At 48.6% G+C, this 27,016-nt stretch overlaps 1 protein-coding gene across 5 annotated transcripts in view; it reads left to right on the top strand.

The window, feature by feature from the left end:
* LOC136581891 (serine/threonine-protein kinase D1-like) overlaps nt 1-27,016 on the top strand; it is a 339,882-nt gene that overhangs the window by 292,312 nt on the left and 20,554 nt on the right. For all 5 annotated transcript variants that reach the window (XM_066582541.1, XM_066582544.1, XM_066582543.1 and 2 more), the window contains 3 exons: nt 2,318-2,346; nt 3,503-3,575; nt 5,335-5,441. In XM_066582541.1, the coding sequence (XP_066438638.1) occupies nt 2,318-2,346; nt 3,503-3,575; nt 5,335-5,441 (209 nt within the window). The remainder of the gene's footprint in view (nt 1-2,317; nt 2,347-3,502; nt 3,576-5,334; nt 5,442-27,016) is intronic.

The following is a 27,016-nucleotide window of genomic DNA, read 5'->3' as shown; positions in this document are numbered from 1 at the left end:
AAGAATGTTTAGCTTGCAAAAAAAGAAGGCTGAGAGGAGACTTAATAGTGGTCTACAAATATCTGAGGGGCTGTCACAGTGCAGATGGATCAGCCTATTCTGATTTGCACAAGGAAAGACTAGAAGCAATGGGATGAAACTGAAAAGAAGTAGACACAAATTAGATATAAGAAAAAAACTTTCTGACAGTGAGGGTGATCAGTGAGTGGAACAGGTTACAATGGGAGGTGGTGAGTTCTCCTTCAATGGAAGTGTTCAAACAAAGGCTGGGCAAATATCTGTATTGGATGATTCAGTGAATCCTGCATTGAGCAGGGGGTTGGACCCTATGATCCTGGAGGTCCCTTTCAACTCTATCATTCATTCTACAATTTTTTTTTCTTTTTTAATCTGGTGCATTATAAAAAAATTTGCTTCCTTCCCAGATCCTGACTCTGTGCATTCTCTGGAGCCAGAAGACTGGGTGGTTTTAAAGAGGCATTTATAAAAGGGACCTCCAGGGTCATCTGGTGCAACCCCCTGCTCAGTGCAGGATTGGCTGCCTGCAGTTGTATCGTTTCCCTGAGGACTGCATGCTGTGTGAATATGTTAGTGGCTATAAATTACTGTCCTTTCAGGTTACCTAGAAGACTAAGGGTGGGTTCACACGAGCGTGTTTTTGTGCGTAGATTCACACGCACAAAAACACGCTTGTATTTATAACAATGCATTCCCTATGGTGTGTGCACATGTCCATACTTTGCAAGTGCGTGCCTGCAAAGATAGGACATGCGTGCACCATAGGGAATGCACACATTGTTTTCAATGGAGCCGCGGCTGCTGTTGGCGGCTCTGTTGAAAACAATAGTCTGCCGTCACCTCTGCATTCTTTTTCAGGGAAGGGCTTTACATATAAGCTCTTCCCTGAAAAAGAAAAATTTTAGTGTAAAAAAAAAAATATATATATATATACTTACCTGTCCACTGCTGCTGTGTTCCCCGCGGGGATTAAGAATACGGCAGATGTTTCCTTCATCCCCACTAGTTAAAAGAATTCCCTGCTGTTACATCTGCCACATCTGTGACAGATGCAGCAGAGGAATTCTTCAATTCTCTATCGTGGCTGTCACATGTGTCAGCTGCGGTAGAGAATTCTGCTGCCGGAATTTGATTTCAGGGAAGGGCTTTAAATATAAGCCCTTCCCTGAAAATCAAGTAAAAGTGGTTTAGAAAACGAAAAAACAAATAGATACCTTGCTTCAGCTGCCGGGGGCGTCTTCTCCTGCTGTCCCCTGCACTGTGGTGCTGATCTATTTTTTTTTTGTTTTTTGCTATCCAAATTGGGATTATTTACTCTGGAAAAAAGACGGCTAAGGGGCGACCAAATAACTATGTATAAATACATAAGGGGACAATACAAGGATCACTCCCATGATCTGTTTATACCCAGGATTGCGAAGGTAACGAGAGGGCATCCGCTACGTCTAGAGCAAAGCAGGTTTCACCACCAACACAGAAAGGGGTTCTTTACTGTAAGAGCAGTTAGACTGTGGAACTCTCTGCCTGAGGATGTGGTGATGGCAAAATCCATAGAGGAGTTTAAAAGGGGACTTGATGTCTTTCTGGAGCAGAAGGATATTACAGGATATAAATCCTAGGTTAATTGTTATTCCGGTTATACAGGCAGGTAGGTTCTATTAGGGGTTGATCCAGGGATGAGTCTGATTGCCATTAGGGTGTTGGAAAGGAATTTTTGCCTTCCTCTGGATCAACAACACAGGAAGATAAACAGGCTGGACTAGATGGACATTGTCTTCATTCGGCCTTACATACTATGTTACTATGTTATATGTAAAGCCCTTTCCTGAAAAGGAATGCAGGGGGGCCGGCAGAGCATTTTTTTCAATGGCACCGCTGGCAGCAGCCGCGGCTCCATTGACAACAAGCACGCAGCTGTGTTCACGTGTGTTTTTGTTCGTACCTAGGTGCGCTCGTATGTACGCACCGAAGTACGCACAAAAACACGCTCGTGTGAACCCACCCTAATATTCAGGATGCTTGCATAATACCTCGATCAACTATTAATGACCCTGAATCTGATAATTAAACATATTGAAAAAATTGTTAAAAATCGCCAGTTCTTTACTTAAAATTTTAAAAAGACATTTACACTTTAAAGCCAAAAATCCTGATTATTTTGAGGTAGGGCAACTGTCTTATTTTGTGAAAGTATAAATACAGACTTTTAGAAATAATGTCAGTGTAACGTGGTTTCGTTGGTATATTTTTTAACAGTAAATAATTTGGTATTGATTTTTATGTACCTCCTTTCCTTTAGGAGCTTCTCTTAAACCACAACATAGTGTGGTAAGTATTTTGGATAATACCTACATAGCCTTTGAATATTTTCACTTTCTGTAGACAGCTTATATGATTATGGTTAATGGCTAATCAGGCAACTTGTGTGATTACTGCACCAATCACCTTTGCAATCTGTTAACAAAATTGTGTATCTCAGGTTGGTTATGGACTTGCACCAATTTCATGCCACATTGTGCCTGTGAAAGTCCAACACAGCCAGTTCTTCTTTTCTCCCCAACATCTGCTACTGTGGAAAGGTTTGCAGGTCCCCATACACATTAGATTGCATATTTTTCACAGCAATCCGTCATGGATCCCTGAGAAGGAGTGATAAAAGTATTGTGGGCTAGAATTTCACTATAAATAAGTCAAAATTCTCTCTGCTTGCTAACTGAATAGGGTGTATTGATTCTCTCTATATATCTTCTATCTCTGCCCAGTTGGCCAAATACCCAGACTCAAAGTAGTTTTCTTGTCTGATACTGGTTGTTTATGATTCATTAACCAACATTACTATTACTAGGGGCTCCTGCACACTTCCGTTTTTCTTGCGCGTTTTTTCACACAATATCAGTGCGTTTTTTGTAACGTCAATGGGACTTTCTAATGTTAAAAACGCATCACACAAAAATTGCAAAGCACCAACTTGCGATGTGTTTTTAACATTAGAAAGGCCGCCTGCAGACGGGACCCGACCCGAGCGCCTGCAGAGAGCAGCGCGTACTCGCCCGCGTCCCGCAGCTCCGGATCTTTCATGTGCTGGCTGCCGGGTAGCAGGCGCATGCGGAGACCGGAGCCGACGGCGGGTGAGTGACGTTTCTGTGCGGGGCTCGCAATAGAACATGCCGTGGTTTGTTTGCCGCGCGAGATTCCGCGCGGCCAAACCGCGTCCGTCTGCATAGGATTGCATTTGTTAATGTAATCCTATGCAGGTTTCCAGCGGCGGAAATCCCACCGCGGAATTTCCGCCCGTCTGCACACGGCCAAAGTCCCACTGACAATCGCGTAAAAAATGCAGCGATATCGCGTGAAAAAGCGCACAATAAAAACGCAAGTGTGCAGGAGCCCTAATACAGTTCCTAGTATCATTAGTTCAATGCTTCCAGCAAGCATAATGGAGCTATAGTTTACATATTTAAAATAAAAGTTTCTTGTATTTTAGGATATCAGTCATATGTATCAGATCTTCCCAGATGAAGTTCTAGGCTCAGGACAATTTGGCATTGTCTATGGGGGTAAGATTTTTTTTATGTCATGTAATAGTGTGAATACCTTTTAGTTTTTGAATGCAATGGGTAATTAGAAAATAACCTATTTTTTATATTAAATATATATTTTTTATTTTCTCTTAATTCTCAATGTCACAGTCTATATTTTTAAAAATCCTGCATTTTTACACTGACTACTAAGCATAGTAATAAACTGATACTTCCTATTCTGTAGAGAAAACTTTTCAGCAGTAAAATATGTAGACATATAGTGGAGTGTTAGATTCTCCTCAGGCTGCATGTAGCAATGTCCCTCTGCAGAATGTGCCACCCCTCCCACTCTCCTCATTTAGAACCTAAAGAATGCTTGCGCCAAATTTCATGCTTGTATGACACTTGGAAGTTACATTACATAGGGGTGCACTAACTTTTGCAATTAGCATTGAATAATCCTGTTGTGACCCCCTTACTTCATCTATTTAGGACCTTAATTTTTCTATTTAGGACCTAAACAATGCTCGTGCCAATTTGATGCTTGTACGACACTCGCAAGTTACATTACATAGGAGTGCACTTACTTTTGCAATTGGCATTGAGTAATTCAGTTGTGACCCCTTTACTTTTCCCATTTAGGACCTAAAAAATGTCTGTGCTAAATTTCATATTTGTTTGATACCGGGAAGTTAGAGAATTAGATTAGGTACATTACATAGGGATGCCAATACTTTTGCACTTAGCATTGAATCGTGTTGTGACTACTTTATTTTTCTTATTTAGGACCTAAAGAATAGTTGTGTCAAATGTTATGTTTGTGCAACACCGGGAAGCTACATTACATAGGGATGCCAACATTTTTGCACTTAGCATTGAATAACCAAATTGTGACCCCTGTACTTTTCCTATATAGGACCTAAAGAATGGTCGTGCCAAGTTTCATGTTTGTACGACACCTGGAAGTTAGAGAATAAGTGGCCAGTCAGTGAGTCAGTCAGTCAGTGAGGGGTTTCACCTTTATTTATATAGATATGTGATACATTCTCTTTAAGTTTTGGCAAGTTAAACAGAAAAACAGAAAAGTCAGCATTTTAAATTGTGAATAGGAGTTCTACTCCCTATCATGTAGTCATTGTGGAGGTGGTTGCAGACTAAGGGTCCATTTAGATGAGACGGATGTCGGGCAAACGATGCCCAACACTCGTCCCTGTGTGACCTCACTCCTGTGCTCCTGCACGGGAGCTAATAGTACTGGCTTGCACACAGAGCGGCCAGGAGAGGGCGGGAAGGCTGTAGGAGATTTCTCACCTTTTGCTCCCCCCGCCCCTCTCCATTGATTTAACATAGCGGCTGTTCAGTACTGAACGGCCACTATTTACACTGAACGATGAGCAATCAGCTCATCGTCCATTGTTTATGCTGCATAAACAATGGACAATGACCTGATCGCTCATCGTTCAGTGTACATAGCAGCTGTTCAGTAATGAACGACCACTATGTTATGTCAATAGAAAGGGGTGGGGGAGTGCGAGGAGAGAAATCTCCTTCAGCCGCCCCGCAGAGCGCTAACAATACTAGCTCCTGTGCAGGTGCACGGGAGCTAGTATGTGCGGGGACGAGTGTCAGGCATCGTTTGCCTGACATTTGTCCCGCCTAAAAGGGCCTTAACAGAGACTATGACTTTTCAATGGTATATTGAAATGCAAGTTTCTTAAACAGAAATGTATAGCTACTTTTATATATAATTTATTGTCCAGGCCTTTTGATTCAACTGCATAACATTTATTTTTAGGAAAGCATCGGAAAACTGGGAGAGATGTTGCAATAAAAATCATCGATAAACTCAGATTTCCCAGTAGACAAGAAAGTCAGCTCAGAAATGAGGTGGCCATATTGCAGGTATAAAGAAAGATAGCATAAATAAGCTCAATAGTATGTTAATGTCATATTTAGATTGATGTATCCTCTAACTGACACTGTAATCTTTCATAACTAATCCACCATAGCACTGTAGATGTGTGTGCATATATATAATTTTAAGGGGTTTGATTAATATACTTACCATGGCGCTCCAGCACCATGACATCTGACTGGTGACATCACTGGATCTTCTTGCCCAGTGACGTCTCTTAAAGGGGTTGTCCCGAGGCAAAAGTGAAAATTTTTGTTTTGCCCAGTCCCCCTTCTAAAGCAAACATTACAATTTACACGTTTAAAGCGTTTTTAAAGATGGTTTATACTCACCATTCCAGCGTTTCATGAACTTATAAAAGTTCATCTTTAAAGATGGCCGCCGGTCCTTTCCCAGGGATGCACTGCGTTTTTCTCCCATGGTGCACCGCGGGTCTTCTCCCATGGTGCACCGTGGGCTCTGTGCAGTCCATTGCCGATTCCAGCCTCCTGATTGGCTGGAATCGGCACACGTGACGGGGCGGAGCTACGCGATGACGCGTAGAAGGGGGACGGAGCCAGAACGCCGCTCGCGCCCGGACCGACCAGAAGGGAGAAGACCCTTCTGTGCAAGCGCGTCTAATCGGGCGATTAGACGCTGAAATTAGACGGAGCCATGGAGACGGGGAAGCCAGCAACGGAGTGGGTAAGTGAATAACTTCTGTATGGCTCATATTTAATGCACGATGTATATTACAAAGTGCATTAATATGGCCATACAGAAGTGCTTAACCCCACTTGCTGCCGCGAGACAACCTCTTTAAGCATGTTATGTGGACTTCTAATGTAGAAGCCCCTGACCTATTTATAGTACGTAACTGATGCAGTTCGTGCCGGGCCTCCTTTTGGCTGTCACAGTCAAGTGGGTAAACAACCAAGTAATCGCTACACACAAAGTATAAACAAACCACCAGGCAGTTTGTGACCCAGAGCTTGATGTGAACAGTGGAGGCACACAATGAGAAATACCACCTGTCCTGCTAGTTTGGCTCTCTTCCTGGGGCTGTGTCTCTACCTCTGCTGTGCTGATTGTCTTGCTGGTTTCTGGACTACTAGTTGTGTTGGATCATGGTTCCTATTGTGGGAGAGTAGGGGCGTGGAGAAGTGGAGGAGCTGAAGCTGGTTTGCTGCAAGGCCTGTCTGTCATTTAATTGAAGCTGTTGTGATGAGAAGGAGAAAAGCCAATGGTGCACAGGCTCACCAAAATGGCATTCAGTCGCAGGCATCTGTGAACACTAGAGCGAATACTCTGCACATGGAGATTGTATGTGTCACACTGGGAGCAACATTGAGTGTTGAATGGGAGGGAAGAAGCAGAATTAACAGAACCTTCTAATCACTTTACTGAGAAATACCACAAAGCGGCGAACGTCTTAGTGCAGTTTTCTCACCCAACCTCTCCTGCAACCCTGATAAGAAATGCTCATGAAATAGCTACAGCTGTATTTGCCCCCTCTAATGGGACTTTTAATATGTTATCTCAGTCTTTAATTGAGAAGGGTCAGCATGGCCCTGTTTTATATACTTCATTTGCTTTACCTGCAAATACTACTACACAGGCTACTTCAGCACAAGCTAGTGACATAGATATGCAAAACAATGCACAAAATGAAACTACTCTACATGATGTTTTTCTAGCTGTGATTAAAGTAAAACTCTCCTGGCATACCCTTCAGCTCAGGTTGGTAGCCTGAAAGAGGATGTTGTATTTATACACGAATTGCAGAAAGTTATGGAAAGATTGGCGAAAGTAGAGACACACATTAATGAAATGGAGAAAAAAAATACAGGATATAATTAGGATATTCAGCAGTCTATTCACACTTTGCAATATTGAGTAGATAATCTGGAAAATAGACTAAGAACAAATTTTCGACTGGTGGAGGTTCCAGAAAAGGAAGGCTCCTATCTGAAAGAATTTTTTGAGAGATGGCTGAAATCAGTAATTGGGGGAGATATTTTGTCCGCTTTCTTTGCTGTGGAAAGGGCTCATAGAGGTCCTACTAATCCAAGTTACACCTTTGCCTTAAGGGGTTAAAAGGAAGTTGGGGGTCCCGAAGAAAAAACTTTTGCACCTGGGCCCATGAGCCTTTAGCTACGCCCCTGGAATCAAGACTATGTTTCTGCCAGTTTGCTTCCATTGATATAAAAGTTTGAAGATAAGGTTAAGGTTTGAAATCTCCTTTTCAATCATTGGCAGGGGAAATCTTATTAAAATGATTTTGATGCCACAGTTCCTTTATATGGCCATATACATACTGATATAGGAGGGCAAATATTTGCACCACCTCTGCATGCAGGCAGCCAAATGGGGGAGCCAGTTACACCTATGGAGGACACCAATGAGACAGCCACTCACACAACCTCCTAGTATAGAGGGGGGTGGCTGCTTGGTGTATACTCTTACACAGAGTAGATTCAAAGTGCCAGACCACTCTGATACATGCGGTGCACCATGCAGACTAGCAGCCTATTAATGACGCCATAATAGTTTGGCGTACCAATTTGGTTCACTTTTTGAGGTGCAGGGCAGTCTATCTGTCTCTTTCATTGTCTGCCTCTCTCTCTGTCTTTTTCTGTCTATCTCTCTCTGTCTGTATCTTTTATTCTCTCTGTCTGTCCCTCTGTGTCTGTCCATTGCTCTTTCTCTCTGTCTCTCTATCACTCTCTCTATGTCTCTCTATTGCTTTCTCTGGATCTCTCTATTGCTCTTTCTCTGTCTTTCTATCGCTCGCTCTCTCTGTCTGTTTCTCTCTGTCTCTCTATCATTATCTCTGTCTCTCTATCGTACTCTTTCTGTCTGCCTCTCTATTGCTCTCTGTTTCTCTATCACTCTCAATCTGTCTGTTTCTCTATTGCTCTTTTTCTGTCTCTCTATCACTTTCTGTCTCTCTATCACTGTCTCTCTATTGCTCTCTCTCTGTCTCTCTCACTATCTATCTCTCTCTCTGTCTATCACTCTCTGTCTCTCTATTGCTTTCTCTCTGTTTCTATCGCTCTTTCTTTCACTCTCTATTGCTCTGTCTCTATTGCTCTGTCTGTCTCTTTAATGCTCTTTCTCTGTCTCTATCACTCTCACTCTGTCTCTCTATTGTTGTCTGTCTATTGCTGTCTCTATCGCTCTTTCTCTCACTGTCTCTCTATCGCTCTTTCTCTCACTGTCTCTTTATTTCTCTTTCTCTGTCTCTCTTATTTGCTGTCTCTCTCTCTCTGTCTCTCTATTGCTCTTGGTTGGGCAGTGTATGATGCAGCTTAGCAGTGTATGCTGTGTTGCTTAGCAATAGGGATGAGCGAGTATACTCGCTAAGGCTAACTACTCGAGTGAGTAGTGCCTTAGCCGAGTATCCTCCCGCTCGTCTCTAAAGATTCGGGGGGCGGGGAGCGGCGGGGGAGAGCGGGGAGGAACGGAGAGGAACGGAGGTAAGATCTCTCTCTCCCTCTCTCCCCCCTGCTCACCGCCGCAACTCGCCTGTCACCCGCGCTGGCAGCCGAATCTTTACAGCCGAGCCGGAGGATACTCGACTAAGGCACTACTCGCTCGAATAGTTAGCCTTAGCGAGTATACTCGCTCATCTCTACTTGGCAACGCTTTACTCATTCTAGTGTATACCTGAAGCACAGCAGCGCCGCCCATAGACTTAAGATTGTAACTTTCAACCCGCCTGACAGGTCCCTGAATGTATTAAACTCACATTTGATGATTTTACGGCACCGGTGAGCATGTGTGTCATTTAATGACACCAACATCATACACCAAAGTTAAAGCAAAGGGGTCAAAGTGTGGTGCAAAAAAAAGCATGTAGGCTTATTTATATTAGATACACTCGCCTTGGAAAAAATCTTAAATTTACAGAGTTTTTTGGGGTGAAGGGGTTTTTACTGTGGGAGAAGGGGGGTGTAATCTTTTTGGAATAGGTAGATTCTGGGGTTTTTTTTTTTTTTTTAAAGCTTTGAACAATTTAGAGAGCTCTATGATATTTCCCATAGCTACTTCTTTCAATTCCTTCAACTACTGCCCAGACCTGGTCAGTGTCTATGCTTAGAGTCCAACACTCTTGGTGAATTTTCTTGGGTGTTCTGGAGCAATGAAGGGTGTATTATCTTATTTATATAGACAGATGCTTTCTTATTATTTATACTATTTACAGCAGTTCCTGATAAAGGGGAAAGAAAAATGGGACAAAAGATTAGCGATGAGAAATGGGCCGCAGTGTTGCATATGGATTCCAATAATATCTCTACCAGAAAGGCAATGTGTATCACAATTGTATTTAGTGCATACAGTTTGCCATACTCATTTAAAGTTGTTCAATGTGGGTATTAGATTAAATTCAGACTGTACAAAATGTAATATGGATGGTGCAGATATAATACACCTGGACTAGTACTGTGCAAAATAATGTGAATTTTGTAATGGGGTATTAGAGATAATTAGAGAGAAATAAAATATATTTTGTCGATATTGGTCATAATAATCCCTGAATTTGTATACTGGGTATTGTGGATGACCTTGATCGGCATACTCTTTTGGGAATTCAGAGTACTTCAAAGAAGCTGATCCCCCCCCCCCCCCCAAACCCCGAGACAGTGGGAGATTTTGTTGCAAAGATAAGAAAGGTTGTATTTTTGGAAAGGGGGATATATCAAAAAAGAGGTTGCTTGAATAAGTTTGAGAATATTTGGGGATGATGGTTTGATATATAAGTGGGTAGTTAATATTGAATGCTAGTTGCATCAAGGTACCATAGTAAACCTTATGGGTTTTAGAGTGGGCTAAGGGGAGTGTCAAGAAGGTGAAGAAGAGTTATTCCTTAAAGAGATTGTCCCAATGTGTGTAGTGGGTGTGTGCACTTCTGTATGGCCATTACAATGCACTTTGTAATATACATTGTTCATTGTAAATTGGCCATACAGGAGTTATGTACTCACCTACAGGGGTGCCCCTTCCCCCTGTGTTGACGATCCCGACATCTTTGGATACGACTCTTTCTTCCAGCCGGCTTCTCCAGTAGTCGTACATGCGCAGTAGATATCCTCCTTCTGTGGACGAGTCTGGTATTCTTTGCACATGCCCAGTAGCTCTCTTCAGTCCATGTCTGCTGCGGTGAGGATTACAAATGTCCAGCTGTCAAGGAGGCAGAGGGCGAGTGTAATGGGGAAGGGTGGGGGGGCTGTCAGTGTGCTGGTCGGGTGTCTGGGGGTAGGGGAGGCTGCTGTTAGTGTGCTGGTCTGGTGGGCTGCTGTTAGTGTGCTGGTCGGGTGTCTGGGGGGAGGGGGGCTGCTGTCGGTGTGCTGGTTGGGTGTCTGGGGGGAGGGGGCTGCTGTCAGTGTGCTGGGCGGGTGTCTGGGGGTAGGGGGGCTGCTGCTAGTGTGCTGGTCGGGTGCTTGGGGGGGGGGGATGCTGCTGTCAGTGTGCCGGTTTGATGCCTGGGGGGAGGGGGGCTGCGGTCAATGTGCTGGTCGGGTGCCTGGGGGGGAGGGGGGGTTACTGTCAGGGTGCTGGCCAGGTGTCTAGGTGGGAGGGGGGGCTGTCAGTGTGCTGGTCGTGGTGCCTGGGGGTGAGGGGGCTGTCAGTGTGGCGGTCGGGTGCCTGCGGGGGCTCTCAAAGTGTAGGTCGGGTTGACGGCGGCGGGAGATGGTGTTGATAACATAGTTCGTAAGGCTGAATGAAGACAATGTTCATCTAGTCCAGCCTGTCTAGCCTCCTGTTTTGTTGATCCAGAGGAAGGCAAAAAACCCCAAGAGCAGAAGCCAATTAGCCCTTTTGGGGAAAAAATTCCTTCCCGACTCTCTAATGGCAATCAGACTGTTCCCTAGATCAACCCTAATAGTTCCTACCTGCCTGTATACCAGGATTAACAAATAATCTTAGATTTATAGCCTATAATATCCTTCCTCTCCAGAAAGACATCAAGTCCCCTTTTAAACTCCTCTAAGGATTTTGCCATCACTACGTCCTCAGGCAGAGAGTTCCACAGTCTAGCTGCTCTAACAGTAAAGAATCCCTTTCTATGTTGGTGATGAAGCCTGCTTTCCTCTAAACGTAGCGGATGCCCTCTTGTTACCGTTGCAGTCCTGGGTATAAACAGATCCTGGGAGAGATCCTTGTATTGTCCCCTCATGTACTTATTAGAGATGAGCGAACGTACTCGTCCGAGCTTGATACTCGTTCGAGTAGTAGCGTGTTCGAGATGCTCGTTACTCGTGACGAGTACCACGCGATGTTCGGGTTACTTTCACTTTCATCTCTGAGACGTTAGCGCGCTTTTCTGGCCAATAGAAAGACAGGGAAGGCATTACAACTTCCCCCTGCGACGTTCAAGCCCTATACCACCCCCCTGCAGTGAGTGGCTGGCGAGATCAGGTGTCACCCGAGTATAAAAATCGGCCCCTCCCGCGGCTCGCCACAGATGCGTTCTGACATAGAGGAGGGAAAGTGCTGTCTTGGTGGAGCTGCTATAGGGAGAGCGTTAGGAGTATTTTCGGCTTCAAGAACCCCAACGGTCCTTCTTAGGGCCACATCTAACCGTGTGCAGTACTGTGGAGGCTGCTTTTTGCAGTGTTGCACATTTTTTTTTTTTGGTATATCGGCCGTGCAGAGCATTGCGCCCTGCAGTAATACTCCAGGGCCAGAAGTGGTGGTTAGGCAGGGACAGAAGACATATTGATTGAATATAGGCAGTGGGCCTTTGCAAAAACATTTTGGGAAAAAAATCTATTTGGGCTGCCTGTGACTGTCCTCAGTGTTCTGGGTCTCTGCTGGGTGTAGTAGTCCTCCAAATTCATACGCAGCCAGCAAAGTGTTACAGCAGGCTTGCGCAAAATTATTTCCTGGCTCTGTCTGGGCTGTTAAATCACCGCTGTATTGCAGTCCACAGTGCAACACTCTGCAGTTCTTTGACATACTGCAGGGCCAGAAGTGGTGATTAGGCAGGGACAGAAGACATATTGATTGAATATAGGCAGTGGGCCTTTGCAAAAACATTTGGGGAAAAAAATCTATTTGGGCTGCCTGTCACTGTCCTCAGTGTTCTGGGTCTCTGCTGGGTGTAGTAGTCCTCCAAATTATTTCCTGGCGTTCCGTAAGCGAAGTCAGCTTCCAACCACAGGCCAATAAGCGGCACATTTAATTACAGCGTTCTGTTTCTGCACTACTGGTAATACACCATGCTGAGGGGTAGGGGTAGGCCTATAGGACGTGGACGCGGGCGAGGACGCGGAGGCCCAAGTCAGGGTGTGGGCACAGGCCGAGCCAGTGCGGTGGCCAGGGGTAGAGGCAGGGCCAGACCGAATAATCCACCAAATGTTTCCAAAAGCGCCCCCTCGCGCCATGCCACCCTGCAGAGGTCAAGGTGCTCAACGGTGTGGCAGTTTTTCACAGAGACGCCTGACGACCGACGAACAGTGGTGTGCAACCTTTGTCGCGCCAAGATCAGCTGGGGAGCCACCACCACCAGCATGCGCAGGCATATGATGGCCAAGCACCCCACAAGGTGGGACGAAGGCCGTTCACCGCCTCCGGTTTGCACCACTGCCTCTCTCCCTGTGCCCCAACCTGCCACTGAGATCCAACCCCCCTCTGAGGACACAGGCACTACCGTCTCCTGGCCTGCACCCACACCCTCACCTCCGCTGTCCTCGGCCCCATCCAGCAATGTCTCTCAGCGCAGCGTCCAGACGTCGCTAGCGCCACTGTTTGAGCGCAAGCGCAAGTACGCCGCCACGCACCCGCATGCTCAAGCGTTAAACGTGCACATTGCCAAATTGATCAGCCTGGAGATGCTGCCGTATAGGCTTGTGGAAACGGAGGCTTTCAAAAGCATGATGGCGGCGGCGGCCCCGCGCTACTCGGTTCCCAGTCGCGACTACTTTTCCCGATGTGCCGTCCCAGCCCTGCACGACCACGTCTCCCGCAACATTGTACGCGCCCTCACCAACGCGGTTACTGCCAAGGTCCACTTAACAACAGACACGTGGACAAGCACAGGCGGGCAGGGCCACTATATCTCCCTGACGGCACATTGGGTGAATTTAGTGGAGGCTGGGACAGAGTCAGAGCCTGGGACCGCTCACGTCCTACCCACCCCCCGAATTGCGTGCCCCAGCTCGGTGGTGGTATCTGCGGCGGTGTATGCTTCCTCCACTAAACCACCCTCCTCCTCCGCAACCTCTGTCTCGCAATCAAGATGTGTCAGCAGCAGCACGTCGGCAGCAGTCGGTGTCGCGCGGCATGGCAGCACAGCGGTGGGCAAGCGTCAGCAGGCTGTGCTGAAACTACTTAGCTTAGGAGAGAAGAGGCAGATAGCCCACAAACTGCTGCAGGCTCTGACAGAGCAGACTGAACACTGGCTTGTGCCGCTGAGCCTCCAACCGGGCATGGTTGTGTGTGACAACGGCCGTAACCTGGTGGTGGCTCTGCAGCTCGGCAGCCTCACGCACGTGCCATGCCTGGCCCATGTCTTTAATTTGGTGGTTCAGCGCTTTCTGAAAAGCTACCCACACTTGTCATACCTGCTCGGAAAGGTGCGCCGGGTCAGCGCACATTTCCGCAACTCCAAGACGGACGCTGCCACCCTGCGGACCCTGCAACATCGGTTTCATCTGCCAGTGCACCGATTGCTGTGCGACGTGCCCACACAGTGGAACTCTACGCTCCACATGTTGGCCAGACTCTATGAGCAGCGTAGAGCTATTGCGGAATACCAACTCCAACATGGGCGGCGTAGTGGGAGTCAGCCTCCTCAATTATTTACAGAAGAGTGGGCCTGGTTGGCAGACATCTGCCAGGTCCTTGGAAACTTTGAGGAGTCTACCCAGATGCTGAGCGGGGATGCTGCAATCATTAGCGTCACCATTCCTCTGCTATGCCTCTTGAGAAGTTCCCTGCAAAGCATAAAGGCAGACGCTTTGCACTCGGAAACGGAGGCGGGGGAAGACAGTATGTCGCTGGATAGTCAGAGCACCCTCATGTCTATATCTCAGCGCGTTGAGGAGGAGGAGGGGGAGGAGCATGAGGAGGAGGGGGAAGAGACAGCTTGGCCCACTGCTGAGGGTACACATGCTGCTTGCCTGTCATCCTTTCAGCGTGTATGGACAGAGGAGGAGGAGGAGGGGGAGGAGCATGAGGAGGAGGGGGAAGAGACAGCTTGGCCCACTGCTGAGGGTACACATGCTGCTTGCCTGTCATCCTTTCAGCGTGTATGGCCTGAGGAGGATCCTGAAAGTGATCTTCCTAGTGAGGACAGCCATGTGTTGCCTACAGGTACCCCGGCACACATGGCTGACTTCATGTTAGGATGCCTTTCTCGTGACCCTCGCGTTACACGCATTCTGGCCACTACAGATTACTGGGTGTACACACTGCTCGACCCACGGTATAAGGAGAACCTTTCCACTCTCATTCCCGAAGAGGAAAGGGGTTCCAGAATGATGCTATACCACAGGGCGCTGGTGGACAAACTGAAGGCGCAGTTCTGAGGGCCAGGTAGCCGGGGAGGCGCAGAGATCAGGCAGCATGTACAGCGCAGCCAGGGGACCATTCTCCAAGGCCTTTGCCAGCTTTCTGGCTCCCCAGCAAGATTGTGTCACCGGTCCCCAGTCAAGGCTGAGTTGGCGGGAGCACTGTAAAAGGATGGTGAGGGAGTACGTAGCCGATCGCACGACCGTCCTCGGTGACGCCTCTGCCCCCTACAACTACTGGGTGTCGAAGCTGGACACGTGGCCTGAACTCGCGCTGTATGCCCTGGAGGTGCTTGCTTGTCCTGCGGCTAGCGTCTTGTCAGAGAGTGTGTTTAGTGTGGCTGGGGGAATCATCACGGATAAGCGTACCCATCTGTCAACCGACAGTGCCGACAGGCTTACACTCATCAAGATGAACAAAGCCTGGATTTCCCCAGACTTCTCTTCTTCACCAGCGGACAGCAGCGATACCTAAGCAATACGTAGGCTGCACCCGCGGATGGAAGCATCGTTCTCTATTACCATCAAAAACGGGGACCTTTTTGCTTCATCAATCTGTGTATAATATTCCTCCTCCTCCTCCTTCTCCTCCTCCTGAAACCTCACATAATCACGCCGAACGGGCAATTTTTCTTAGGCCCACAAGGCTCAGTCATATAATTTTTCTAAACAATTTTTATACGTTTCAATGCTCATTAAAGCGTTGAAACTTTCACCTCAACCAATTTTTATTTTAACTGGGCTGCCTCCAGGCCTAGTTACCAATTAAGCCACATTAACCAAAGCGATTAATGGATTTCACCTGCCCTCTTGGTTGGGCACGGGCAATTTTTCTGAGGTACATTAGTACTGTTGGTACCCCAAATTTTTGGGGGCCCTCGCCTACAGTGTAATCAAATGAATTTTTAGCCCACCTGCATTACAGCTGAGGTTACATCAGCTGTGTTGGGCACCGCAATGGGATATATTTATGTACCGCCGGTGGGTTCCAGGGAGCCACCCATGCCGTGGGTCCACAGGGTGTTGTAACTGCATGTGTCCACTTCTAAAGAACCCCAGTCTGACTGGGGCATGCAGTGTGGGCCGAAGCCCACCTGCATTAAGCACGACATTACCTCAGCTGTGATGGGCAATGCAATGGGATATATTTATGTACCGCCAGTGGCTTCCTGGCACCCACCCATGCTGTCGGTCCACAGGGACTTCACAATAGGGAGTTGTACCTGCCTGTGTCTATGAATTAAAAACCCCGGTCAGGTTGGGGCATGCAGTGTGGGCGAAGTCCACCTGAATTTAATCGGACGTTACCTCAGCTGTGATGGGCACTGTAATGGGATACGTTTATGTACAGCCGGTGGGTTCCAGGGAGCCACCCATGTTGTGGGTGCACACGGAATTCCCATTGCTGAGTTGTACCTGCCTGTGACTATTTATAAAAAACCGCGGTCTGACTGGGGCATGCAGACACCTTGACAGAATGAATATTGTGTGGCACATAGGTTCCCCATTGCTATGCCCACGTGTGCAGCTCCAGATGGAGGTGGCACAGGATTGGATTTCTCATTGCTTCTGTACAGCATTGTGGACTATCGCCCCGCCCCTTTTAAAGAGGGTCGCTGCCTAGCCGTGCCAACCCTCTGCAGTGTGTGTCTGCTTTTCCTCTGGCAGACGCACTTATAAATAGACATGAGGGTGGCGTGGCATGAGGGCAGCTGAAGGCTGGGCAGGGACAGTTAGGTGTGCGCTGTGGACACTGGGTCGTGGGGGGGGGGGTTGGGCAGCATGTAACCCAGGAGAAGTGGCAGCGGAGTGTCATGCAGGCAGTGATTGTGCTTTGTTGGAGGTAGTGTGGTGCTTAGCTAAGGTATGCATTGCTAATGAGGGCTTTTCAGAAGTAAAAGTTGTTGGGAGGGGGGGGGCCCACTCTTGCCGCTATTGTGGCTTAATAGTGGGACCTGGGAACTTGAGATGCAGCCCAACATGTAGCCCCTCGCCTGCCCTATCCGTTTCTGTGTCGTTCCCATCACTTTCTTGAATTGCCCCGATTTTCACAAATGAAAACCTTAGCGAGCATCGGCGATATACAAAAAGGCTCGGGTCGCCTATTGACTTCAATGGGGTTCGTTACTCGAAACGAACCCTCGAGCATCGCGAAAAGTTCGTCCCGAGTAACGAGCACCCGAGCATTTTGGTGTTCGCTCATCTCTAGTACTTATACATGGTTATTTGGTCGCCTCTTAACCTTCTTTTTTCTAGAGTAAATAGTCCCAATTTGGATAGCCTCTCTGGGTATTCCACTCCAGTCATTCCATGTATTAGTTTAGTTGCCCTTCTTTGAACCCCCTCCAATACCGTAACATCTTTCCTGACCATCGGTGACCAGAACTGTACGCAGTATTCCATGTGAGGCCTGACAAGTGCCTTATATAATGGAAGGATAATGTTCTCATCCTTCGCCCCTATACCTCTTTTAATGCATCCCAAAAGTTTATTTGCCTTTGCAGCAGCTGATTGGCATTGGTTACTCCAGTTTAGTCTATAGTCCACTAGTACCCCCAGGTCTTTTTCCATATCACTGTACCGCATTAAGCGAATATTGGTAACATCCATTCATGCTGCCCATGTGCATAACCTTACATTTATCAACATTGAACTTCATTTGCCATTTTTCTGCCCAAGCCCCCAGCTTATCTAGGTCTGTTTGTAGCTGCACATTGTCCTCCATTGCATTAATTATATTATATAGTTTTGTGTCATCTGCAAATATTGAAATTTTGCTGTGCAGTCCCTCTATCAGGTCGTTGATAAATATATTGAACAGAATGGGGTCCAATACTGAACCTTGTGGCACCCCACTAGTGACTGTGGCCCAATCGGAGTATGAGCCATTCATTACCACCCTCTGCTTTCTATGATTGAGCCAATTTTTAACCCAATTACACACGTTTTCGCCCAGTCCGAGCTGTCTCATTTTGTATATTAGCCTATTATGTGGCACGGTGTCAAACGCTTTAGAGAAGTCCAGATATACGAGATCAATAGACTCTCCCAGGTCCAGCTTAGAGCTTACTTCATCGTAGAAACTGATCATATTTGTCTGACATGAGCGACCCTTCATGAATCCATGTTGGTGAGGAGTTATTCCCTTGTTCTCCTTGAGGTGCTCATCTATGGCGTCTCTCAGAATCCCCTCGAAAATTTTTCCCGTTACTGAAGTGAGACTTACCGGCCTGTAGTTGCCAGGCTCACTTTTTGGTCCCCTTTTTATAAATTGGAACCACGTTGGCAATGCGCCAATCCAATGGTACAACACCGGTCTTGATAGTGTCTAGAAATATTAGGTATAGCGGCTTAGCTAACTCATCATTTAGTTCCCTTAGAATCCTTGGGTGTATTCCATCTGGGCCTGGCGATTTATTGATTTTAATCTTCTTTAACCTGTTCCGCACTTCCTCCTGCGTTAGGTATGATATATTTTGCGAGGGGTTTATTTTATTCCTCTGTATCTCGTGTGCCATTTCCTTTTTGTTTGTGAATACGCTTGAAAAGAAACTATTTAATAGATTTGCCTTCCCTCCATCATCTTCAATGATTTCCCCTGCATTATTTGTTAAAGGGCCAGTGCTCTCCCTGCAAATCCTTTTGCTGTTAATATAGTTGAAAAATAGTTTCGGGTTGTTTTTGCTCGCTTTGGCGATCAGTCTTTCTGCCTCCTCCTTGGCAATTTTGATCGTATCTTTGCATATTTTGTTTTTTTCCCTGTACGATTTTAGCGCTTCTTCGCTGCCTTGTTGTTTTAGTAGTTTGAGCGCTTTCTTTTTTTTGTTTATTGCCCCCCTTACCGTCTTGTCGAGCCACATTGGTTTCCTTTTAGTTGAGATTCTTTTATTTTTAAAGGGAATGAACTGTTCACATGAAGTGATTAGGATCCTTTTGAACTTTTCCCATTTGTCCTCCGTACTGGCATTTTTGAGGATGTTGTCCCATTTATTAATGTTACCGATAGTAGTTCTAAGCTCATCAAATTTTGCTTTACTAAAGTTTAGTTTGTTTGTCGCTCCCTGATAAGGCTTCTTATTGAATGACAGCTGGAAGTTGATTATATTGTGGTCACTGTTCCCCAAGTGCCCCTCAACCTGTACCCCCTTTATTCGGTCCGGTTTGTTAGTTAGTACTAGGTCCAGAATGGCCCTCCCTCTTGTTGGTTCCTGCACCAGTTGGTTCAGATAATTATCTTTAATTACTCTCAAGAACTTATCACCCCTGTGAGATTTGCAGGTCTCATTTTCCCATATTATATCTGGATAATTTAAGTCCCCCATTATAATTACTTCATTGCGGTTTGACACCTCTTCTATCTGCCTTAATAGTAAATTTTCAGTTTCTTCGGTTGCTTTTGGTGGTCTATAGAAGACGCCTATCAGGATTTTGTTATTTTTTTCTTCCCTTTATTTCTACCCACAGAGATACCACCTGTTCTTCTCCTACCCCTATGTCCTCCCGTAGTCTCGGATTTAAGTTCGATTTGACGTACAGACATACCCCTTTCTGGTTCCTTCGGTCTCTTCTGAAGAGATTGTACCCCTATAAATTCGCCGCCCAATCACACTTATCATCAAGCCATGTTTCCGTTATTCCAACTATATCATAACTCTCATCAGTCATTCTTGCTTCAAGCTCACCCACTTTACCAATCAGACTTCGTGCATTTGTGGTCATACAATTGATATCGTTATTTTTGTTTTTTAAATTCGTTTTGTTGCTATTCGTACTATTGGCTGACCTCACATTTCTAACTGTACTAACCCCCCCCCCCCCCTGCTCGACCCCCATTCCCATTTCTTTGACCCAGGTCGCTATCTACACTGGCTACCCCACTATTTCTCATCCCCCCCCCCCCCAGTCCCTAGTTTAAACACTCCTCCAGCCTTCTAGCCATCTTCTTCCCCAGCACAGCTGCACCCTCCCTATTAAGATGCAGCCCGTCCCTACGGTAGAGCCTGTAGCCGACAGCAAAGTCAGCCCAGTTCTCCAGGAACCCAAATCCCTCCTTCTTACACCAACTCCGGAGCCACTTGTTTACCTCCCTAAGATCCTTCTGCCTTTCTAGTGTGGCTTTAGGTGCAGGTAGTATTTCCGAGAAAACTACCTTGGAGGTCCGCGCCCTAAGCTTGGACCCTAGGTCCCTGAAATCATTTTTGAGGGCCCTCCATTGACCTCTAATTTGTTCATTGGTGCCAACGTGCACCATTACCGCTGGATCCTCACCAACCCCTCCCAGTAATCTGTCAATACGATCCGCGATGTGTCGAACTCGAGCACTAGGAAGACAACACACCGTTCGACGATCCCGGTCTTTATTGCAGATTGCCCTATCTGTCCCCCTAATAATTGAGTCCCCCACCACTAGGACCTGTCTAGCCTGCCCTACACTCCCCGTCCCTGTCTCACTGGAGCAGTCATCCCCCTGGCGTTCAGAGGGCATGTCGTGCTGCAGCAGTGCTGGCTCTGTAATGGCATCCCCCTCATCTGCCAATCTTGCAAACTTGTTGGGTTTGTTCCAGTTCAGGACTAGCCTTCCTGGTTCTCTTCCCTCTATCCCTCCTTCTTTCTGTCACCCAGCTTCTTGCCTGCTCCCCCTATTCTTCCGTACTACCATCCGCCCCCGCCTCTACCCCAGCGAGTGCCTACTCAGTGAGCACCAAACTCCTTTCCATGATGTTAATGGCTCTCAGTGTTGCCAGTTGCCCATTTAGATCCAGGATTTGGGCTTCTAAATGTTCGATGTGCACGCATCTTGCGCAACAGTATGCACCCTCGATCGGCTGATCAAGGACCGCATACATTGCACAAGTAGCACACTGGATGACATTGCCAGGCATGGAGCTCATCCTAATGGGGAACTACAATTTACTTGTGGAAGTAGTGAAGATAGACTTGTTCACACTCCGCTCACACGCTGTCGCCTCTGCTCAACCGCTCACACACTGACGCATGCACGCAACTGCTCACACGCTGCCACTCACCTGCTGCCTCCTGCAACGACCACTCACACGCAGCCGCTCACTCGCTGCCGCCTCTGCGCAACCGCTCACACACTGACCCTCACGCGCAACCGCTCACACGCTGCCCCGTCTGCGCCACCGCTCACACGCTGCCCCCTCTGCGCCACCGCTCACATGCTGCCCCCTCTGCTCAACCGCTCACGCGCTGCCCCCTCTGCGCAACCGCTCACGCGCTGCCCCCTCTGCGCAACCGCTCACGCGCTGCCCCCTCTGCGCAACCGCTCACGCGCTGCCCCCTCTGCGCAACCGCTCACGCGCTGCCCCCTCTGCGCAACCGCTCACGCGCTGCCCCCTCTGCGCAACCGCTCACGCGCTGCCCCCTCTGCGCAACCGCTCACGCGCTGCCCCCTCTGCGCAACCGCTCACGCGCTGCCCCCTCTGCGCAGCTGCTCACGCGCTGCCCCCTCTGCGCAGCCGCTCACGCGCTGCCCCCTCTGCGCAACCGCTCACGCGCTGCCCCCTCTGCGCAACCGCTCACGCGCTGCCCCCTCTGCGCAACCGCTCACGCGCTGCCCCCTCTGCGCAACCGCTCACGCGCTGCCCCCTCTGCGCAACCGCTCACGCGCTGCCCCCTCTGCGCAACCGCTCACGCGCTGCCCCCTCTGCGCAACCGCTCACGCGCTGCCCCCTCTGCGCAACCGCTCACGCGCTGCCCCCTCTGCGCAACCGCTCACACGTTGCCCCCTCTGCGCAACCGCTCACACGCTGCCCCCTCTGCGCAACCGCTCACGCGCTGCCCCCTCTGCGCAACCGCTCACGCGCTGCCCCCTCTGCGCAACCGCTCACGCGCTGCCCCCTCTGCGCAACCGCTCACACGTTGCCCCCTCTGCGCAACCGCTCACACGCTGCCCCCTCTGCGCAACCGCTCACTCGCTGACGCCTGCACGCAACCGCTCACATGCTGACGCTTACCCTCAGCTCAACCGCTCACACAACAAATTTTTTTTTTTTTCCCCCTCCTCACAAACACTTAGACCCACCGACACACACACTTACACTAGGTACACAGAAAACACACTAGGACACACTAGATACACAGAAGACAAACACTTAGATTCACACGCACACACAGAAGATACTTATCGGCTCCTGTTGCAGCTCCTCCACAGTGACGTCACCTGCTCTCCCGGCGGCCGCTTACTCCACCTGTCACTCTGCCCTCCTGCTGCTGCTCCGGGACCTGCTCATCTTCTGCACTCCTCCTGCCGGCTGTTCCCCGGACTCCTGTCACCTCCGGGCGCTGGTATCAGCTTCTCCGCTGGTCTGATGCCCCCTTCTGCCCTTCAGACCCCTGCTCGTGCCTCTGCCTCGGCGCGCTGCTCCTGGCGTCTGATGTCAATGTATTGTCCGGGAAGGGTAGTGCTGTCGCCGTAGGGTGTGCTGCCACATACACTTGTCGCTGTGGAGTGTGCCGTCACATAGACTTGTCGCTGTGGAGTGTGCTGTCACATAGACTTGTCGCTGTGGAGTGTGCTGTCACATAGACTTGTCGCTGTGGAGTGTGCTGTCACATAGACTTGTTGCTGTGGAGTTTGCTGTCACATAGACTTGTCGCTGTGAAGTGTGCTGTCACACAGACTTGTCGCTGTGGAGTTTGCTGTCACATAGACTTGTTGCCAGGGGTGCGGGTGCTGTCACATAGACTTGTCGCTGTGGAGTGTGCTGTCACATAGACTTGTCGCTGTGGAGTGTGCTGTCACACAGACTTGTCGTTGTGGGGTGTGCTGTCACACAGACTTGTCGCTGTGGGGTGTGCTGTCACACAGACTTGTCGCTGTGGGGTGTGCTGTCACACAGACTTGTCGCTGTGGGGTGTGCTGTCACACAGACTTGTCGCTGTGGGGTGTGCTGTCACACAGACTTGTCGCTGTGGGGTGTGCTGTCACATAGACTTGTCGCTGTGGGGTGTGCTATCACATAGACTTGTCGCTGTGGGGTGTGCTGTCACATAGACTTGTCGCTGTGGGGTGTGCTGTCACATAGACTTGTCGCTGTGGGGTGTGCTGTCACATAGACTTGTCGCTGTGGGGTGTGCTGTCACATAGACATGTCGCTGTGGGGTGTGCTGTCACATAGACTGGTCGCTGTGGAGTGTGCTGTCACATAGTCTTGTCGCTGTGGGGTGTGCTGTCACATAGACTTCTTGTGGGAGTGGGGGTGCTGTCACATAGACTTGTCGCTGTGGAGTGTGCTGTCACATAGACTTGTCGCTGTGGAGTGTGCTGTCACATAGACTTGTCGCTGTGGAGTGTGCTGTCACATAGACTTCTTGCTGTGGGGTGTGCTGTCACATAAACTTGTCACTGTGGGGTGTGCTGTCACATAGTCTTGTCGCTGTGGAGTGTGCTGTCACATAGACTTGCCTCTGTTGAGTGCTGTCACATAGACTTGTTGCTGTGGGGTGTGCTGTCACATAAACTTGTCACTGTGGGGTGTGCTGTCACATAGTCTTGTCGCTGTGGAGTGTGCTGTCACATAGACTTGCCTCTGTTGAGTGCTGTCACATAGACTTGTTGCTGTGGGGGGTGCTGTCACATAGACTTGTCGCTGTGGAGTGTGCTGTCACATAGACTTGTCGCTGTGGAGTGTGCTGTCACATAGACTTGTCGCTGTGGAGTGTGCTGTCACATAGACTTCTTGCTGTGGGGTGTGCTGTCACATAAACTTGTCACTGTGGGGTGTGCTGTCACATAGTCTTGTCGCTGTGGAGTGTGCTGTCACATAGACTTGTCGCTGTGGAGTGTGCTGTCACATAGACTTGTCGCTGTGGAGTGTGCTGTCACATAGACTTGTCGCTGTGGGGTGTGCTGTCACACAGACTTGTCGCTGTGGGGTGTGCTGTCACATAAACTTGTCACTGTGGGGTGTGCTGTCACATAGTCTTGTCGCTGTGGAGTGTGCTGTCACATAGACTTGCCTCTGTTGAGTGCTGTCACATAGACTTGTTGCTGTGGGGTGTGCTGTCACATAAACTTGTCACTGTGGGGTGTGCTGTCACATAGTCTTGTCGCTGTGGAGTGTGCTGTCACATAGACTTGCCTCTGTTGAGTGCTGTCACATAGACTTGTTGCTGTGGGGTGTGCTGTCACATAGACTTGTCGCTGTGGGGTGTGCTGTCACACAGACTTGTCGCTGTGGGGTGTGCTGTCACATAGACTTGTCGCTGTGGAGTGTGCTGTCACATAGTCTTGTCGCTGTGGGGTGTGCTGTCACATAGACTTCTTGTGGGAGTGGGGGTTCTGTCACATAGACTTGTCGCTGTGGAGTGTGCTGCCACATAGACTTGTCACTGTGGAGTGTGCTGCCACATAGATTTGTTGCTGTGGAGTGTGCTGCCACATAGACTTGTCGCTGTGGAGTGTGCTGTCACATAGACTTGTCGCTGTGGAGTGTGCTGTCACATAGACTTGTCGCTGTGGAGTGTGCTGTCACTTAGACTTGTCGCTGTGGAGTGTGCTGTCACACAGATGTGTCGCTGTGGGGTGTGCTGTCACACAGGCTTGTCGCTGTGGGGTGTGCTGTCACACAGGCTTGTCGCTGTGGGGTGTGCTGTCACACAGGCTTGTCGCTGTGGGGTGTGCTGTCACACAGGCTTGTCGCTGTGGGGTGTGCTGTCACACAGGCTTGTCGCTGTGGGGTGTGCTGTCACACAGGCGTGTCGCTGTGGGGTGTGCTGTCACACAGGCTTGTTGCTGTGGGGTGTGCTGTCACACAGGCTTGTCGCTGTGGGGTGTGCTGTCACACAGACAGTAGTGTAGTGATGTTTTTACTCTACAGGGCATTAGTGGGGGAAAAAAAATCAGTTTTGGCGGCGGGACAACCCCTTTATTGTTGTGTTTTTTTTACCAGTTTAAGAAGGTTTTGTTGGGGATTAGGGATGGAATGATCTGTTTAAATATAATTATGTTTCAATGTACTGTTTGAGGGTATTAGTGTATCTTGCCGCCACCAGGAAGTTCCTGTTCCTGATTGGCTGGAGAGCAGGCTGGAAACTAGGTTCTGCAAGGCCACTAAAATTAGCTTTGTGGTGCCGGCCGATGCAGGGAGGCGACAGAGAGTGTAATATTTCCCCCCGGGCGGCTTTCCAGCCGCCAAAGCACAACCGCTGATGCTGGCAGCAGGGGAAGCGCCCGGCAAACAGATCAGTGTCCCGGCGCTGCTCAGGGCGGCATCTCTCAGCGGTGAAGTCCCGACGGCGGTGAGGGCGTTATCTGTCAGCTTGTGAGTCCCGGTGAGGGGAGGGTGGAGCGGTGGCAATGGAGATGAGATTCCTGGCGGAGGTGCAGAAGCGCTCAGCCCGGCAGCTGTGAGCGGGGGAGCAGCTGAAATGGAGCGGACAGTCCACGCTGCGGCCAACCAGAGGTGAGGGCGAAGCGGACAGTCCACATTGTGGCCAACCAGAGGTGAGGGCGGCAGCGGAGGGTGAGAGTCACATTTCTAAAGTAAACCCTGCGGGTTATGCTGCACACTGTCCTAATACAACCTTGCTGCCTTGACCCTATCAGAAGCTGGGGATATGACAGGGGCGTTCCCCCTGTCACACCCCTAGCTTCTGGTGGCATCAAGATACACTAATACCCTGTTTGAGTGGGCTAACGATATGCCTTATGTATATTATGTTTATGTACTTTATTTAATTATTATTTAATGCATAGAAATTATGTGGTACTGTATTAAAATTCTAACTTCAATAAAAAAATATTTGACTAAAAAAAAAGAAATGGAGGCCCAGATAGTCAGTTGGGAGGATCAGGGATGAGGAGAGGTTAATATTTTATTATCCCCTCCCACCCCAACTGCCACTAATGATGTTATATATATCTCAGAAAACCCCTTAAATGATGAAAAGTGCCACCAGCACACAGTTGCCCCTAAGCCACTCAAGATGTCATGTCATGACAAAACATGTTGTAAATCTTTTATCAAGCTTTTTTAAAAAGACCTGTCACACCCCCAGCTCTCGATAGGGTCAAGGCAGGAAGGTCCTATGCCCCCACCCCCCCACCCCCCTTCCTGGTCAATGCTGGCGCCGTCACCGCGTGCGTTCCGGCAGAACGGTCAGCGCTTCTCCTCCTCCAGTCAGATTCTGAGCCCCCTGGACACCGCTCCCCCGCTGACAGATGGTGCCCTGATCACTGCTTCTGCTCCGCCGGTGGCACAGTAACATCTCTGCCGCTCGGCCCTCTGCTGACAGCTTGCGCCAGTAGCACTTTTGCTCCACCGCCGGGAAAGCCGGCTGAGGTGGTGGAGGAAGAACGTTGGCCTGCGCTCCTCCACTGTGCGGCCGGCGCATAACACTTTCTGTCCCCCGGCCCTGCAGTGGAGCGGCCGGTATGCTGTACTGAAATCGGGTGGGGGTGCCTCCTCTGGTGTGCCGGCGGCGGTGGCGCAGGAAAAGGCGCTTAAGTACACTTTCAGCTCATTGCTAGAGCTGTGAGGCGGGTTGCGGTGAGTGACTTGTAGCAGCCGATGTAGCAGCTGTGGCAGTGCGTCCGCTGTAGGTATTTTCCGTCAATTTTGCCCCAGCTTTGTGTATTTTGCCTCCACGTCTCGTGCCCTTCCAGGACCTATTTCCAAGGCTGCTGTGCAGCCAATCAGGTGCAGGGGGCGTCACCCCCTGTCAATCTTGGCTCCACCAGGACTCCCTGGTGGCATTAAAAAAAACGAATACCGACATGTACTGCAGCCACACCAGTAGATGCTGAAATATCACACTGTTAATTTGTGTGAATAATAATGTGATTATCATTGTGCATAATTAGTTTAACAGTAAATGACAGCAATAATAGGAATAAAAATAGGTTAATATCATAGTCTTTAAAGAGAATATTTTTTAAAAATTGAAGGAATTAAAGTAAGTGTTTAGGAGAGCAATACAAGTTAAGTTTAATTGAAGGGAAAGTAGAATGGAAAATAATTATTAGTGATCTAAGGTAAATGGAATTGATGGTAATGCATGTAGAGCACATAATTTAGCATCATTATTTAAAGAATATGTGC

This window comes from Eleutherodactylus coqui, chromosome 11, assembly GCF_035609145.1.
Source record: "Eleutherodactylus coqui strain aEleCoq1 chromosome 11, aEleCoq1.hap1, whole genome shotgun sequence".
Lineage (NCBI taxonomy): Eukaryota > Metazoa > Chordata > Amphibia > Anura > Eleutherodactylidae > Eleutherodactylus > Eleutherodactylus coqui.
Note: the sequence above shows the minus strand (reverse complement) of the source record. Positions and strands in the feature narration are given on the sequence as shown.